At 44.3% G+C, this 17,765-nt stretch overlaps 1 protein-coding gene across 1 annotated transcript; it reads right to left on the bottom strand.

Annotated features, from left to right (window-relative positions):
* Positions 1-1,108: 1,108 nt before the first annotated feature.
* METTL3 (methyltransferase like 3) lies at positions 1,109-16,706 on the bottom strand. The gene is made up of 12 exons (XM_010355872.2): positions 16,565-16,706; positions 16,236-16,457; positions 6,662-6,879; positions 6,171-6,575; positions 4,697-4,872; positions 3,884-4,100; positions 3,470-3,657; positions 2,732-2,770; positions 2,462-2,570; positions 2,276-2,341; positions 1,995-2,107; positions 1,109-1,340 (listed from the first exon to the last, which is right to left on the bottom strand). Exons 2-12 carry the CDS (start codon positions 16,333-16,335, stop codon positions 1,229-1,231), a joined length of 1,743 nt encoding a protein of 580 aa, XP_010354174.1. The 5' UTR covers positions 16,336-16,457; positions 16,565-16,706; the 3' UTR covers positions 1,109-1,228.
* Between the last annotated feature and the right edge of the window lie 1,059 nt (positions 16,707-17,765).

Below are 17,765 nucleotides of genomic sequence, written 5' to 3'. Positions count from 1 at the left end.
CTGTGTGTATCCGTTTTAAAAGGGCTAAGAGATTCTATTAAAGGTTCCCTCATAAAAAAATGTTATTCCCCATTATCACATCAATACACTGCTTTGAGAACAAAACTTTTCAACACAGGCACACTGGGCCACATGGAAAATGACATCACCCAGGAGTTTATTTCTCTTTATATATATTATTTCTGCAGTTACCGTATCTGAGTTATCACAGTTCATGAATCTAAGAGACAAAACTACATCATTAGTAAGAGGTTTTACCAAAGTCTAAAGTTGTATTCACTTGTGTTTGATGAAATATCTTCAAAAGACCATAGATCTATCATTTCTTGGACATAATCTAAAGAAAAAGAGATTAGAAAAGCCACCTAGTTGTAACAGAATAAGCAGAAGTTTACAGCATGATAGTCCAAGTGGTGATAACTTTAAACCTCTTCCTCAACCAACCATGTACATAGTTTTATCCTATGCATTCCTGTTTTCTGTGGGGGTTTTTTTGTTTTGTTTTGTTTTTTTGAGACAGAGCTTCACTCTGTCACCCGGGCTGGAGTGCAGTGGTGCGATCTCAGCTCACTGAACCTCTGCCTCCCAGGTTCAAGCAATTCTCCTGCATCAGCCTCCGGAGTAGCTGGGATTACAGGCACCTGCCACTACGCCCAGCTGATTTTTTGTATTTTTATTAGAGACAGGGTTTCACCATGTTGGCCAGGCTGGTCTTGAACTCCTGACCTTATGATCTGCCCACCTCGGCCTCCCAAAGTGCTAGGATTACAGGTGTGAGCCTCTGCACCCAGCCTGCATTCCTGTTTTTTTAATGATTTTGGAGGGTGGGGGTAGAGATGGGGTCTCACTATTTTTCCCAGGCTAGTCTTGAACTCCTGGGCTACAGTTATCCTCCTACCTTGGCTTCCCAAAGTGCTGGGATTACAGGTGTGAGCTACTGTGCCTAGCCTATAATGATCATTTTAATGTTTCCCATGCACTCATTTAGTTTGAACCCTCACAGCAACCCAATGAGGTAATACTCCCATTTCACATATAAGAAATACTGAGAGATGAGTTGCACAAGATTACACCCTGTTAAGTGGCAGAGCCAGAATGGACTTCAGAATCCCAACTACAATACAAATGTTTATTTAAATAAAGAAGAAAGCTATTGTACAAATATCACTCTTCAGGTTTAGCTTATAGAGCCATGGCTATGGATTCTTAGCTCTGTAAGGAAGTACTTCTATAAATTCTTAGGTTTAGAGATGATACCATCTGGGTACCTTTGCTTGAACCGTGCAACCACATCTGGGTCTAGCAGGTGGATCCCATCCAGTTGGTTTCCAAGGGTGATCCTGAAACGGGAAAAGGAGGGGCAAACCAGAAATCCTGGAATTAGAGGGTTTAATATTGTTAAAAAATGTATACCAAATGAAGACTGCCTATCATCATATCAAATATGCCAATTCTTCTAAAAAGAACATTAGAATAGTATATGGCAGAATGACTAGTTGAGAATTGGCATAGATTCTGGTGTTAAAATAGACTGGATCTGTATTATCTGAGGGTTAGTAACTAAGGCTTAGCCAGGCCTGCTTCACAGAGTTGCTGCTACCAGGGAGTACTCTTTGGATAAGCAAAATGCTAGCAGCATGTGTTTTAAGCTCTATTAAAGGGGTGAAAGATATAATTATTGACAGATTAAATAGATAACTTCATAACCACCAGGGGGCAGATTCAATATATCACAGAATGGCTGAGGAAGATCCTTAGATTGTGAAGAGAACAGAAACCCTAGGGAGCAGTGCTTTGGGTCCTAGAACCTGTTGAGTTTCTAATGAATATTTGTAGAATCTCATAAAACAGTTTAAATACAAGCTTAAGTGGCTTATGAATCCTCTGAAGCTCATTTATGGACTAGTGGAATACAGTGTGAAGCTCTACTAAGTTATGTCCTTAATCATAAGTAATAGCCCCTTGAGGACTAGCCTGTTCTCTGGTCACCTTACCAGTTGGGTTGCACATTGTGTGGTCGTCCAAATAACTCAATCTTGCGAGTGCCGGGAGATAGTCTTTCAATCATGCCATAGATTTCATCTGGTTTATGACTGGTGGAACGAACCTAGGAAATAAAAACTAGCTGCTTTTTAAGTTACACAAGATTGCAATTCTACCCCCTTCTATTATGTTTATGATCTAAATGAGAAAAATCTGGGATGAGAATACACCCAACATGAATAACTGATACCAACAGAAATGTGGAAGCTTTGGAGGCCTGGGAAGCACATACCTCAGCTACGATCACATCACAATCCAGACCCTGGTTGAAGCCTTGGGGATTTCCTTTGACACCAACCTGCTCACCACAGATAACAGATTACCTTATGAAACCACCTTTTGAACTTTTTCTCAGTAAGAAATCAAATGATTCTTCTTTTGTGCTCCACCTATTGAATTGGGCCCCACTGCTGCTCACCAAGCAGTGTTCCTTCCCATGGTTCAACCAGTGACCTGTACGGCCTGTCCGAATGATGCGTTGCAGTTGATTTGTCTTCACCCAAATAATTTCATCTACCCGTTCATACCTGTGGGGCATAAAAAAGAACTAGAGTTTTAGTCAAACGTACAGTTAGGGGTAGTACCATTTATAGAAGCAAGGAATCACAGAATACTCTGGGAGAAGAAAACATGTATCTCACTATAACAGTATTACCCTCAAAAGAAAGCAACACAATGCACTACTTACCCCCAGAGGTTTAGACATTCTCTCCCCAACTCCATGGCCCTAGGAAGAAATGAGTTAAACAACTATTTGTATGCCCTTATTTTTTTTCTCTTCAACATATATGATGTGTTAGAAACACCATAAACACCTTTTCAGTAGACATTCAGTGAACATTTACATGCACAACACCAAAAGCAGCATGGTGGATCTAAGAATGAAAAGATAAAACAGTATTCTCAACAACCTTACCTTTCTCAAAGAACAAATGTAAAGTTAAATATATATTCAGGGTATAATTTGCATTGTAAATGGGCATTAGGACTCACTAGAAAAAAAAACTGGCTGGGCGTGGTGGCTCACGCCTGTAATCCCAGCACTTCGGGAGCCCGAGGTGAGTGGATCACAAGGTCAGGAGATAGAGACCATCCTGGCTAACACGGTGAAACCCAGTTTGTACTAAAAATACAAAAAGAAAAAATTAGCTGGGCATGGTGGCATGTGCCTGTAATCCCAGCTACTCAGGAGACTGAGGCAGGAGAATTGCTTGAACCCGGGAGGCCGAGGTTGCAGTGAGCTGAGATCACACCACTGCACTCCAGCCTGGGCAACAGAGTGAGACTGTCTCCCGGAAAAAAAGAAAAAAAGACTAAATCAGTCATACATTTAATAGTAGGGCTAGGAAAACCCAGGATTTTATCTCCCACTCAGTATTCACTCTGTATTGTATCTGTCCATACCTACATAACTGAATTGCATTACCTGCCTGTGACCCAGAGGAAGAGAAAGCCATCATCCTGTAGTACGGGTATGTTGAGCCTGCGCATCTCATCATCTGTCAGGGTCCCATAGGGCAGCTCCATGTGAATATCCCAGGGTGGGTCAGCCATCACAACTGCAAACTTGCCCAAGATACTGACGTCCAGGTAGCGGATATCACAACAGATCCACTGCATAAAGTGGTATTTGGTCATCTTCCCTACTTTAACTCTCAGATTCATGGCCTGAGTCCCTCTTTTCCATTTGATTTTTCCTATTCCCTTACAAGTTTATCTATCCCCCTCCATTCCCAATAAGCAAAACAAGATTGCTGAATTATGCTCTGCTTTCTTAATGTGTATGGCTGCCCTACTCAAAATCTGTAAGTTGAGACGAGTTTTCTGAGCAGACAGGTACCTGAGGTGGGAAGAGTCGGTCTGCACTGGAATCACCTCCGACACTCTGTGTAAGAGCAAGCTCCTGGCTTGGCGTGTGGTCTTTGCTGCCAGGGGCCTCAGAATCCATGCAAGCATCAATTTCATAGTGAACATACTTGCAGGTATCCATGTGGAAACATGTATTAAGGAAAGAGCAGTCACCTAAAGACTCATCAGTGTGTTTATTGATAATTCGTCTGGGAAAATAAAAAGGGAGAATCAAGATGGTGCTCCAGACGTAGATCCAACAGTTCAAATTTCAAATGATTTGAAAATGTCTCCTATTTTATTACCCTCCCCTAATTCTATTGTTAGAGCTTTCTCCAAGAGTTTTAAGGGAGGCAGGTAGCATGGAAATCCATAATTCATACTACAGAACAATTGTAATTCATCTCTCAGTAAAGACTGGGTTTCCTGTTTTACCACTGGAAGGCAAGCAGTGCAGGAGACTTAGTTGGTTAGAACAGAATAAAACACTGACCTAAGAGTTCAGGTTCCTTTTCTCCTAAGATTATCCTCCTTTCAGAGTACTTTTTCATCGTGGCTGAGAGACAGACATACCTTGTTATTCTAAGGAGGGAGCTTTTTCTTTAAAAAAAAAAAAGTTATTTGGGAGTACAGCCTGTATTCTTCCCACACAATGCACTTCTGAAAGTATACCTTCAGGGTCTGGAGGACTTACACAAACCATAAACTAAGATTACAGACAGAACCCCAATGACTGGAAGGAATATGCTGAAAAGGAATGGCTGCTTCTGACAAACCCATCCCACCTCATTCCCTTCCAAGAGACCTGAAGTGCAGCTTGCGACAGGGTCGATCAGCATCACTGGCTTTCATGCACTCCTCCTTGGTTCCATAGTCACAGAATTCTTGCACTTGGGCCCGACCTCGAGAGCGAAATTTTTCAACAATGGATTGTTCCTTGGCTGTTGTAGTATTTAATAGCTCTAGGATCTCCTGACTGACCTGTGACAGAAGTAGCCTTGGACTTAAAAATGTCTTGTAGATCAAACTGGCTCTTAGACCAACTCTGCAAATTCTTTTTGACACTGATGTCTTACAAGAGATAAATTAGCTAACTTTTTTGTCAGGTAACTTGCTGTCACCCAGGCCAAAGTGCAGTGGTGTAATCATAACTTACTGTTTCTCCCACTGAACTCCCAGGCTCAAGTGATTCTCCTAGCTCAGCCTTCAGTTGTAGCTGGGAATACAGGTGCAAGACACCATGCCAGCTAATGTTTTAATTAATTTACTTTTTGTGGGGATAGGGTCTCACTATTTTGCCCAGGCTGGTCTTGAACTCTTCGCCTCAGGTGATCCTCCCACCTCGGCCTCCCAAAGTGTTGAGATTACAGGAATGAGCCATTGTGCCTAGCCCTAAATTAGCTAACTTAATATTGGAAAATTGGAGCCTTCAGATAAGAAATTTGTTAGGGGTTCAGTCCTTCCTCACAAATACGCATTTGGGATGAAATTAAAATGGAAGAGTCCTGGTTCCTACTGCTAAAAATTATATTAACGTCCCCTCCCCAGGAAGGCATTCCTTCTATAAAAAAACGTATTTACTGGGTGCTGAACTAAAAAGTATAGTGCTAAACACTTTACTTTTTAGCTCAGAGTCTATTCAATTCTATAAGGCAGGATATGCTGGTATTATCTTCACATTACAGATGAGAAGACTAAGGCTCAAGAGAAGTTAATTAACTTGTTCAAACTTACGCACTAGAAGTACCAAACAGATAAGAACTCATGTCAGGCCAATACTTATACTCAGAACCAATTCACATTATTTAGTCAATTTCTATAACTGGTCTAGTATTCCTCTCCAGAAATATAGGGAGAAATATAAGAGAAATATCTCCCTATATTTCTATATATTTGGATTCCTCTTCTCTTGATCCAGTTCTTTCAGATTCAATGACAGATTATCTAAATCAGAATTTGTTGACACTGGCATTATTGACACTTTGGGACAGACAACTGTTTGTTGTGGGGGTTTGTCCTGCTATGCACTGTAGGACGTTTAACAACCATCCCGGGCCTCTACACACTAGATGCCAATAGCACTCCCCCATGTGTCACAATAAAAATGTCTCCAGACATTACCAGATCCCCTGGGAGTTGGGCAGTACGGAATCATCCCTGGTTGAGAACCACTGTAAACCCTCAATTCTAAAAACAGTTCCTTGCCCTAGGGGTAAATCCTTGTCAAACAAAGCTATAATTAAGAGCATATTGTGAGAGTATTTTCACATGACCCCTACCTTCTTGCTCTGTTGTTCCTTGGTGGACTGTTGGTTCAGAAGGCTCTCTATCTCCAGATCAACATCTGAGGCAGCATGTTTCCTTGATTTCTTGGCTGGCTCCTTTGCTGGTTCTGATGCTGAAGAGCTCAGACCAGAGGCTAATGAACTGGCAAAGGCAGCTACTGTAGTTAGGTCCTGTTCTGCACGCCGCTTCTGCCCTGTGACAGTCCCTGCTACCTCCCCAGGGCCCTTCTTTTCTGCCACAGCACCCATCATGGCAGATAGCTTGGAATGGTCAGCATAGGTCACAAGAGTAGGATGTGCATCGTCTTGTAGGAGACCTCGCTTTACCTCAATCAACTCCTGAGCTGCAAACTTCTGCAGGAGGCTTTCTACCCCATCTTGAGTGGCAGGAGCATCTGGCTAGAGAAGAAGAGGAGGTAGGGGCAATAAGACACTGACCACGAACTGAAAATAAGTTGTAAATCCTAACTCTGTCAGGTCATTACCGTGGAGATGGCAAGACAGATGGACACAGCATCAGTGGGCAATGTTAAGGCCAGATCAGAGAGGTGGTGTAGCAACTTCTTCTCTAACTCAGGATCTGTAGCTAATTCAGGAACTGCTGAAGCTGTGCTGGGCTTAGGGCCACCAGAGGTGGGTGCAGTAGGCACTGGGCTGTCACTACGGAAGGTTGGAGACAATGCTGCCTCTGGATTCCGTAGATCTAAGAATGAAGAGAAGTAAAAATGAAAAAAGGCAACCACTGTTGGTCTATATATTTCTGAGAAGTCAAATTCTCTAGCATTCCCATACATAGATCTTTCATTTTGTGCAGGAAATTCTCTGACCAACTTTAGCACTAGATTACCTATCCTCAATCATACTAAAAGCATTAACTGTTTTGTCAATATTGGATTTTCTATCTACCTTTTCTCTATTGGGTGAGTAATGTTTTCCTAATTCCCTATCCTTGCTGCGCTACAAAGAAAGTAGATTAGCAGCATGATAGATTTAAATATCCCTACCACCTTTCTATCTACCAACATTTTAATAAAGGCCAGGAATATACTCAACAACCTAGGCTGGGATCCAATATTCTTTTTGAGGCATGTAGTGTGAATTTTAATGAATTCAGGCCATTGATCAACAAAGTGTACAAAATGACAATGTTGGGGGCCAACAGTGTTACCTGTAACACTCACAATCACAAAAATCTTAATACTTTGCTGAAGCCTTGGTTACCAAATGGTATTTCCTGACTATATTGTTATCATCTATTACTTCACAAGCTGGGTAGCCATCATAACCTTCATAAGATTTGAGAAACTAAAATTAGGACAAAATGTTACCTTTGAGAAAGTCTAATATCTGTGGTTATTTAATTAAAATATAGATGAAATTTTTTTTTTTTTTTTTTTTTGAGAGGGAGTCTGGCTCTGTCGCCCAGGCTGGAGGTCAGTGGCCGGATCTCAGCTCACTGCAAGCTCTGCCTCCCGGGTTTACCCCATTCTTCTGCCTCAGCCTCCCAAGTAGCTGGGACTACAGGCGCCCGCCACCTCGCCCGGCTAGCTTTTTGTATTTTTTAGTAGAGACGGGGTTTCACCGTGTTAGCCAGGATGGTCTCGAACTCCTGACCTCGTGATCCGCCCGTCTCGGCCTCCCAAAGTGCTGGGATTACAGGCTTGAGCCACCGCGCCCGGCCAAATACAGATGAAATATTAAACTCCTAGTACCTGAACTGAAATTGCTAAATAAAATAAGTAGGCCATTAGTTTACATTTAGAAATATTTTGTTTACTTAAATATTTCCACTCTGGCAAGGCACTGTGGCTCACACCTATAATCCCAGCACTCTGGGAGGCTGAGGTGGGCGGATCACTTGAGGTGAGGAGTTCAAGACCAGCCTGGCCAACATGGTGAAACCCCGTCTCTACTAAAATACAAAAAAAAAAAATTAGCTGGGGGTGGTGGCGCAAGCCTATAATCCCAGCTACTCAGGAGGCTGAGACAGGAGAATTGCTTGAACCCAGGAGGCGGAGGCTACAGTGAGCCAAGTTCATGCCACTGCACTCCAGACGGGGCGACAAGCAAGACTCTGTCTCAAAAAATATAAATAAATAAATAAAGCCGGGCGCGGTGGCTCAAGCCTGTAATCCCAGCACTTTGGGAGGCCGAGATGGGCGGATCACGAGGTCAGGAGATCGAGACCATCCTGGCTAACACGGTGAAACCCCGTCTCTACTAAAAAATACAAAAAAATTAGCCGGGCGCAGTGGCGGGCGCCTGTAGTCCCAGCTACTCGGGAGGCTGAGGCAGGAGAATGGCGTGAACCCGGGAGGCGGAGCTTGCAGTGAGCTGAGATCTGGCCACAGCACTCCAGCCTGGGCGGCAGAGCAAGACTCCGTCTCAAAAATAAATAAATAAATAAATAAATAAATAAATAAATAAATAATTCATTAATTTGAAAATTTTCCACTCTAATGGAAACTGAATTTATTAAAATCTGACTCAGGGCTTGGTGTGGTGCCTTCTATCTGTAATCCCAGCACTCTGAGAGGCCAAGGTGGGAGGATCACTTGAGCCCAGGAGTTCTAGACCAGCCAGGGGAACATGGTGAAACCCAGTGTCTCTACAGAAATTTTTTTTTAAATTAGCCACACTTGGTGGCCTGTGCCTATAGTCCCAGCAGGCTGAGGTGGGAGGATTCCACTCTCACCTATTTCTTCTTTCATTTTCAGTTTCTCCAGTTAGTAAGTTAATTTAGATGTTCTCTGAGTAATTAAGAAGTGAGAAAATTTTTAAGTGAGAAATCTATAAAAAGAACCATGTTAGGCTGGGCACGGTAGCTCATGCCTGTAATCCCAGCACTTTGGGAGGCCGAAGCGGGTGGATCACGAGTTCAGGAGTTCAAGACCAGCCTGGCCAACATGATGAAACCCTGTCTCTACTAAAAATATAAAAAAAATTAGCCGGGCGTGATGGCGGATGCCTGTAATCCTAGCTACTCAGGAGGCTGAGGCAGGGAATTGCTTGAACCCAGGAGGCAGAGGTTGCAGTGAGCCAAGATTGCGCCACTGCACTCCAGCCAGGGCAACAGAGCGAGACTCTATCTCAAAAAAAAAAAAAAAAAAAGAACCACGTTAACATAAATATTTAAGTACCTATGACTTGATACTGACTTTTCTCATTGGTAATTTGACTGATTTAATACTGCTCATTCCAGCCGGGCGTGGTGGCTCAAGCCTGTAATCCCAGCACTTTGGGAGGCCGAGACGGGCGGATCACGAGGTCAGGAGTTCGAGACCATCCTGGCTAACACGGTGAAACCCCGTCTCTACTAAAAAATACAAAAAGCTAGCCGGGCGAGGTGGCGGGCGCCTGTAGTCCCAGCTACTCTGGAGGCTGAGGCAGGAGAATGGCGTAAACCCGGGAGGCGGAGCTTACAGTGAGCTGAGATCCGGCCACTGCACTCCAGCCCAGGCGACAGAGCTAGACTCCGTCTCAAAAAAAAAAAAAAAATACTGCTCATTCCAGTATCTGGTGATATAATTTTGGTTATGAATCCTTGTATTAGTAACACCTCCTGGGAGGTTTTTCCCCCCACATTACATTCAGAATATTAGAGCTGAAAATACCTCTTTTAAGGTTATTGGGAAGAGGGAGCTTTTGTTTAATATGGTGGATAAAACTTAACTGCTGGTTAATACAATTGTTATTCACATGAAATTCTGTAAAGTTTTCACGTCCAAAGTTTTGTATGTATACAGACATTTGGGGAAAAGTTTTATCATCCCTAAAACCAGTTACTGTCCAGAAAATGATTCCGAATCCCTGGGTTCCAAATCCTTCATAAGGTATTCATTCATTTATTTATTCAACACATTTACTCAATGCCTCTGCTCTGCTGCAACTACACTGACACTCTGCTTCTAATCTAACGAAAATAATGTGTTGGGTTCGGCAAAATAATACATAATATTTGATTTACCCTTTAATTAAGAGGGCCACTGAACTTAATATGGTCAGATTACTAATTTGCTGAATCCTTAAACATGTCAACATTTATATGCACATCATCAATCTCACGAAATATACTGGAGCAGTTCACATATTTACTATGTGCTAAACCTGGCCAAATCTAGTTTGTTTCAATTAAAGATATTTTTTAAGTAATTTTTTTTTTAAAAAGATATACTTCACCAACATGAGATATCACACCCATTAGGATGGCGCTTCCTCAAAATCAAAAACAGAATTACGATATGATCCAGCAATTCCACTTTTGGGTATACACCCAAAAGAATTAAAGCAGGGTCTCAAAGAGATATTCATACACCCAGGTTCATAGCAGCATTATTTACAATAGCCAAAAGGTGGAAGTAACCCAAACGCCCACCCACGGATGAATGAACAAAATGTGTTATATACATACAGTGGAATATTAGTTATCCTTAAAATGGAAGGAGGTCAGGCATGGCGACTTATGCCTATAATCCCAGCACTTTGGGAGGCTGAGGAGGGAGGATGACTTGAGCCCAGGAGTCCAAGACCAACCTAAGCAACCTAAAAAACCTGTTGGGTGTTTTGCCCAAAAAATACAAAAAATTAGCTGAGCAAGGTTTTATGTGCCTGTAGTACATACAACAGGCACCTGCCACCAAACCTGGCTAATTTTTGTATTTTTAGTAGAGACAGGGTTTCACCATGTTGGCCAGGCTGGTCATGAACTCCTGACCTCAGGTGATCCACCCGCCTTAGCCTTCCAAAGGCTGTGGACACCTGTAATCATAGCTACTCGGGAGGCTGAGGCAGGAGAATTGCTTGAACCCAGGAAGCAGACATTGCAGTGAGCTCAGATCGCACCACTGCACTCCAGCCTGGGCAACAAGAACAAAACTCCATCTCAATAAATAAAATAAATAAATGATAAAAATGCCAATCTAACGAAGGTCTCCCAATATTTTGCCCATAGTATTTTCCACTATTAACGATATGGATACGTTTTAGTTCATTTTCTATCCTTGTCTTTTGACACTGAGTTCAGTAGTCGATAATTATCAGATTTCAGTAATGCTATAAAAAACAAGATGTGGTATGCAAATTTTTATTTCTGGTGAGAAATGAATGCAATAATCTGAACTTTTATCAAGTCTTGGGTTATATCTTACATGACAACATGATTAATAAACTTACGATAGGCCGGGCGCGGTGGCTCAAGCCTGTAATCCCAGCACTTTGGGAGGCCGAGACGGGCGGATCACGAGGTCAGGAGATTGAGACCATCCTGGCTAATACGGTGAAACCCCGTCTCTACTAAAAAATACAAAAAACTAGCCGGGCGACGAGGCGGGCGCCTGTAGTCCCAGCTACTCGGGAGGCTGAGACAGGAGAATGGCGTGAACCTGGGAGGCGGAGCTTGCAGTGAGCTGAGAGCCGGCCACTGCACTCCAGCCTGGGCGGCAGAGCAAGACTCCGTCTCAAAAAAAAAAAAAAAAAAAAAAAAAAAAAAAACTTACGATAGAGTATGTTTCACAAGGGTTTCCTAAGAATCCTAAAGCTCAACAAAATACATTCTTTGAAATAATCAAAAGAACACAGAAAGAACAGTGACATTCTGGTTTAATTTGTGTGTTTCATCTTTACCTATTACCACAGTACCAAATGATGGGTCAGATCAAGCTCTGGGTCAGAAGACAAGATACATTTAATTACAACCCCAAAAATACTTTTATAAGAGTCTTAACTAGGCTGGGATTACATCTGTAATCCCAGCACTTTGGGAGGCCAAGGTGGGAGGATAGATTGAGCCCAAGAGTCCAAGACCAGCCTGGGCAACATGGCAAGACCCTGTTTCTACAAAAAAATAAAAATTAAAAATTACGCGGGTATGGCAGGGCACACCTGTGGTGCCAGCCACTCAGGAGGAGCCTAAGGCAGGAGGATCACTTGAGCCCTGAGGTCAAGACTGCAGTGAGCTGTGTTCATGTCACTGAACTCCAGCCTGGGTAACAGAATGAGATTCTTGTCTCACACACACACACAGAAAAAAGGATCTTAGCTGTATTATTAGCTAGATATACAAGTCAAGAGATACTCATATCTAAAAAAGAAAAAATAAACATAAAAAAAGATATTTACATGCAGGGAGAATACAGTCTTAGTGTCAAAAATATTAAACATGTTTAGCAAGGACCTGGATGAAAGTATCAAGACTCTAGTAGTTAGGTCTGCATACAGCAGAAAGTTTGGCTAATACCAAAATGTAGCTAATATCATGGAAAAACGAAATGGCCGGGCACAGTGGCTCATGCCTGTAATCCCAGCACTTTGGGAGGCCGAGGCAGGCGGATCATGAGGTCAGGAGATCGAGAGCACCCTGGCTAACACGGTGAAACCTTGTTTCTACTAAAAATACAAAAAAATTAGCTACGCGTGGTGGCACACACCTGTAGTCCCAGCTACTCAGGCGGCTCCAGCTTGGGCAACAAGAGCAAAACTCCATCTCAAAAAAAAAAAAAAACAACAAAAAACAACAAAAAAGAAAAATGAAGCTTAAAATGACCAAGAACAATTAGAATCATTCATTGAAAGATTATGAATTTAGAAATGGAAAAGTATAAAGAAGTATGATGCCCGGCACAGTGGCTCACACCTGTGATCCCAGCACTTTGGGAAACCAAGGCGGGCAGATCACCTGAGGTCCAGAGTTCGAGACCAGCCTGACCAACATGGAGAAACCCCCGTCGCTACTAAAAATACAAAATTAGCCGGGAGTGGTGACACATTCCTGTAATCCCAGCTACTCAGGAGGCTGAGGCAGGAGAATCGCTTGAACCTGGGAGGCGGAGGTTGCAGTAAGCCAAGATCGCACCACTGCACTCCAGCCTGGGAAACAAGAGCAAAAACTCCGTCTCAAAAAAAAAGAAAAAAAGTAAGTATGATGAGGAACAATTAAAACCAAGAAACAACAACCACCACCACAGATAGAGGATGGTCTGTTACAAAAACGACAGAAAGGTGAACACAAAGTAATCAATGATGTAGTACACCAATATAGCGGCTTTTTAAAAGTTAATTTTGTAGGCCAGGCATGGTGGCTCACGCCTGTAATCCCAGCACTTTGGGAGGCCAAGGCGAGTGGACTGCTTTAGCTCAGGAGTTCAGAGACCAGCCCGGGCAACACGGTGAAACCCCGTCTACCAAAAATACAAAAATTAGCTGGGCGTGGTAGCACACGCCTGTGGCCCCAACTACTTGAGAGGTTGAAGTGGGAGGATCGCTGGAGCCTGGGAAGTCAAGGCAGCCGTGAGCCATGATCATGCCACAGCACTCCAGCCTGGGTGACAGAGGGAGACTCTGTCTCTAACTAACTAACTAAATAATTTTGCAGATCACTCTGTTGAAACAAACCACTACCTGATCCACAGGTCCCCTTTCGCAACTGCCATTACTGAAAGGGAAAAGATTCCACAAGAAAATTAAATAGCCTGGATATGGTGGCTCTCACCTGTAATTCAAACACTTCGGGAGGCTTAGGCAAGAGGACAGCTTGAGCCCAGGTGTTCAAGATAAATTTGGGCAACATAATGAGGGCTTATCGCTATTAAAAATTTAAAAATTAGCCAGGCATGGTGGCATGCACCTGTAGTCCTAGCTACTCACAGGATGAGCTGGGAGGACTGCTACACTCCAGCCTGGGCAACGGTGAGAGACCCTATCTCAAAAACAAAAGAAAAAAAGTCGCTGGCATCATTTATGCACATTTTTAAAAAGTTTCAAAACAGGAAACCAAAGAATAGGGGAAACAAAACAAAACAAAAAATTGTATCTATAAATAAATCAATGAAGTTTCTAGAGCAAGGAAAAAAAAAACTCCGCCTCTTAGGTAATTCAAGAATTACTCCGAGACTTGACTACTACTTATTGCCTGATCAAATGACTTGCACTTCTTACTCTACCATCCTCCCCTCTTACCTCTTTAATTATCTAGGTCCTATATAGCCATAAAGGCCAAATTCAAGTGCCAAATCCACTACGATGGCTTTGATGGCTTCACTACCTACAGCAGCTCTTGTTACTTCTCTTCACTGTACAGACTGTAGATTCATTCGTTTGGTTCCGTACATATATCCTATCACATTCCTTTTTTTTTTTTTTTTTTTGAGACGGAGTCTCGCTCTGTCGCCCAGGCTGGAGTGCAGTGGCCCGATCTCAGCTCACCGCAAGCTCCGGCTCCCGGGTTTACGCCATTCTCCTGCCTCAGCCTCCCGAGTAGCTGGGACTACAGGCGCCCGCCACCTCGCCCGGCTAATTGTTTTTTTTATTTTTTAGTAGAGACGGGGTTTCACCGGGTTAGTCAGGATGGTCTCGATCTCCTGACCCCGTGATCCGCCCGTCTCGGCCTCCCAAAGTGCTGGGATTACAGGCTTGAGCCACCGCGCCCGGCCACATTCCTTTTTGTAAGCATCTACCTTTGAATCCTATTTTTTTTTTTTTTTTTTTTTTTTTTTTGAGACGGAGTCTCGCTCTGTCACCCAGTCTGGAGTGCAGTGGCCAGATCTCAGCTCACTGCAAGCTCCGCCTCCCGGGTTCACGCCATTCTCCTGCCTCAGCCTCCCGAGTAGCTGGGACTACAGGCACCGCCACCTCGCCCAGCTAGCTTTTTGTATTTTTAGAAGAGACGGGGTTTCACCGCGTTAGCCAGAGATGGTCTCGATCTCCTGACCTCGTGATCCACCCGTCTCGGCCTCCCAAAGTGCTGGGATTACAGGCTTGAGCCACCGCGCCTGGCCTGTTTTTTTTTTTTTTTTTTTGAGACGGAGTCTCGCTCTGTCGCCCGGGCTGGAGTGCAGTGGCCGGATCTCCGCTCACTGCCAAGCTCCGCCGGGCCGCCTCCCGGGTTCACGCCATTCTCCTGCCTCAGCCTCCCGAGTAGCTGGGACTACAGGCGCCCACCACCTCGCCCGGCTAGCTTTTTGTATTTTTTAGTAGAGACGGGGTTTCACCGTGTTAGCCAGGATGGTCTCGATCTCCTGACCTCGTGATCCGCCCGTCTCGGCCTCCCAAAGTGCTGGGATTACAGGCTTGAGCCACTGCGCCCGGCCGAATCCTATGGTTTTTAAAATTCTTGAGGACAGGGCAATTTCTTACTTATTTTTGTCTAATTAGACCCATGAACACTGTAGCTAAGAAAGGATAATTAATTAGGTGAGAGGATCCTGCCAGTGCATCTTCTATTTCTTGGGGCCAGAATATGAGCACATGAACCTAACATGATCTAGACAAGATTTAGAGATGGAGTTGAAGATACTGACAAATATTGGAAGAATCTACCACAAGGGTGATATTGAGTCACTATTTTTGCAGAGCTTTGTTACTAGTTTGCCTTAAATAATTCAGAGTTTCTCCTGGGGGTAAGGAGTGGATAAGAGTGAACTTAACAATCTTTTAAATTTCCTTCAAGTTTTATGATCACGACATAGGGGCAACAGGAGAGGAGAAAAAGTTTGAAAATCAAACACAAATGTTTTCGGATTCCCGCTAGGTATGTAAATTGCTAAGACAATGCCGATAGGGGTACTCATTCAAAAACACCGAGTGCCACTCTGTACGGGCCACTAAATTGGGCACTGTGGATATGAAGGTTCATTTCTTCCTTACTGAACCCACAGGTGCCAAGAAATGACCACTACAAAACAGTCGTTATAACTGAGGGAACAAAGCGCCATAGCAGCAACAAAAAGGGGTTCTTGCTGCTTCGTGGGATAGGGGGCTGAGAAGCCTCACAAAGGCGATGTCCTCGCAGTCTAAAGAGGAATGGGCAAGGAGGACGAGGGTGGGGCTCAAGCATCCGTCCGATAAAAGTGAGCAATAAGAACCGAGGCCCAGGGTGAGGAGGAACGGCGAAGTACTTGCCGAAGGGCGAAGGTCTGTGCTGCTGAAGGGAGAGATGGAGTACCAATGTACGAGGCTTTATAGAAACGGCCGTTTGGTAAAGGGCAGTGACTCTGGAACTTTTTCTCTAGGGATCCCGCTCGTCCTCCCTGGTTGAGCCTCGGCCCCAGCAGCCCAGTGCCTCACCCAAATGCCCCGAGTCCTGCTTCCGCCTCCGCTGTAGCCTCTCCCGCAGAGAGTCCAGCTGCTTCTTGTGGGCCTGGATAGAGCTCCACGTGTCCGACATCCTAGTCTCCCAGCCCTGACGCCTCTCGAATAAGGCGCGGCGGACTAGCACCTCCCAGCACTCGCTCCAGGATATAACCAATTCTCACGCGGACACCCCGAAGGCTAACCGGAAAATGACCCCTAGAGATGAGCAAGACAGAAAAGTCATTTCCGGTGTCGCGCTTTCTTGGAAGCTATAAAGAGAGCCACGTTAGGTGTTGGCAGAGCGGCAAATATAGTCCTCATACCCGCTCTCTCTTGCTTCCGGGCACAGTGAGGCTGTGGTTGCCATGTTGGTGACTGGCAGAGCGGCCATGTTGCTTATAGACGCGCATGCGGCCATGTTGAATATTCGGAGAGGAGTCCTGAGAGGTAACCTACGTTAAAATAGCACTCAAAGAGAGCAACATCTGGCCGGGCGCGGTGGCTCAATCCTGTAATCCCCAGCACTTTGGGAGGCCGAGACGGGCGGATCACGAGGTCAGGAGATCGAGACCATCCTGGCTAACACGGTGAAACCCCGTCTCTACTAAAAATACAAAAAACTAGCTGGGCGAGGTGGCGGTGCCTGTAGTCCCAGCTACTCGGGAGGCTGAGCCAGGAGAATGGCGTGAACCCGGGAGGCGGAGCTTGGGTGACAGAGCGAGACTCCGTCTCAAAAAAAAAAAAAAAAAAAAACAAAGAGAGCAACACCGTATAGTACAGATTTTTTTTTTTTCCGAGACGGAGTTTCACTCTGTCACCCAGGCTGGAGTGCAATGGCGCGATCTCGACTCACTGCAACCTCCAGCTCCCGGGTTCAAGCGATTTTCCTGCCGCAGCCTCCCGAATAGCTGGAATTACAGGCGCCCACCACCACGCCCACCACCACGCCCAAAAAAATGCTAATTTTTTGCATTTTTAGTAGAGACGGGGTTTCACTATGTTGGCCAGGCTAGTCTCGAACTCCTGACCTCGTGATCCGCCCTCCTTGGTCTTCCAGAGTGCTGGGATTACAGGCGTGAGCCACTGCGCCTGGCCATAGTGTACAGATTTTTAAGATGAAGGATCACTAGTTCCTTTTGACAGTTTGGTACTAACATACCTTTTCCACTGAAGGTGTTGTTGGTTTGTTTCCATGCGTTCATTTACAAAAAAATAAAAAACACAACGGTGGTGCCCAGTCTGAGGTGGGGAGGGAGCGGTGGTGGGTACGCGCAAGCTTCTTTCTGTGGGCGAGGCGTGGGAAAGTGAGGAGGGCCGATGAAGGAAAGACATGAGCTGTCTTCAAATACATGATCTCTCTCTTAGGCTAAATTTACCAAGTACATGTAATCGATTAAAATCGGGTTCCAACACTAAGAGGACTTTGAAGTCCTGGTTGCGTTGTGTTTTTTTGTTATGAGAGCTACTTGCATGAGTGTGTTCAGTTTGTGAAATGTAATTGAGCTGAACATTTTGGTAAGTGCA

Source organism: Rhinopithecus roxellana, chromosome 5 (genome assembly GCF_007565055.1).
Source record: "Rhinopithecus roxellana isolate Shanxi Qingling chromosome 5, ASM756505v1, whole genome shotgun sequence".
Lineage (NCBI taxonomy): Eukaryota > Metazoa > Chordata > Mammalia > Primates > Cercopithecidae > Rhinopithecus > Rhinopithecus roxellana.
The sequence above is the reverse complement of the archived record's forward strand: the minus strand, read 5'-3'. Positions and strand labels throughout refer to the sequence as shown.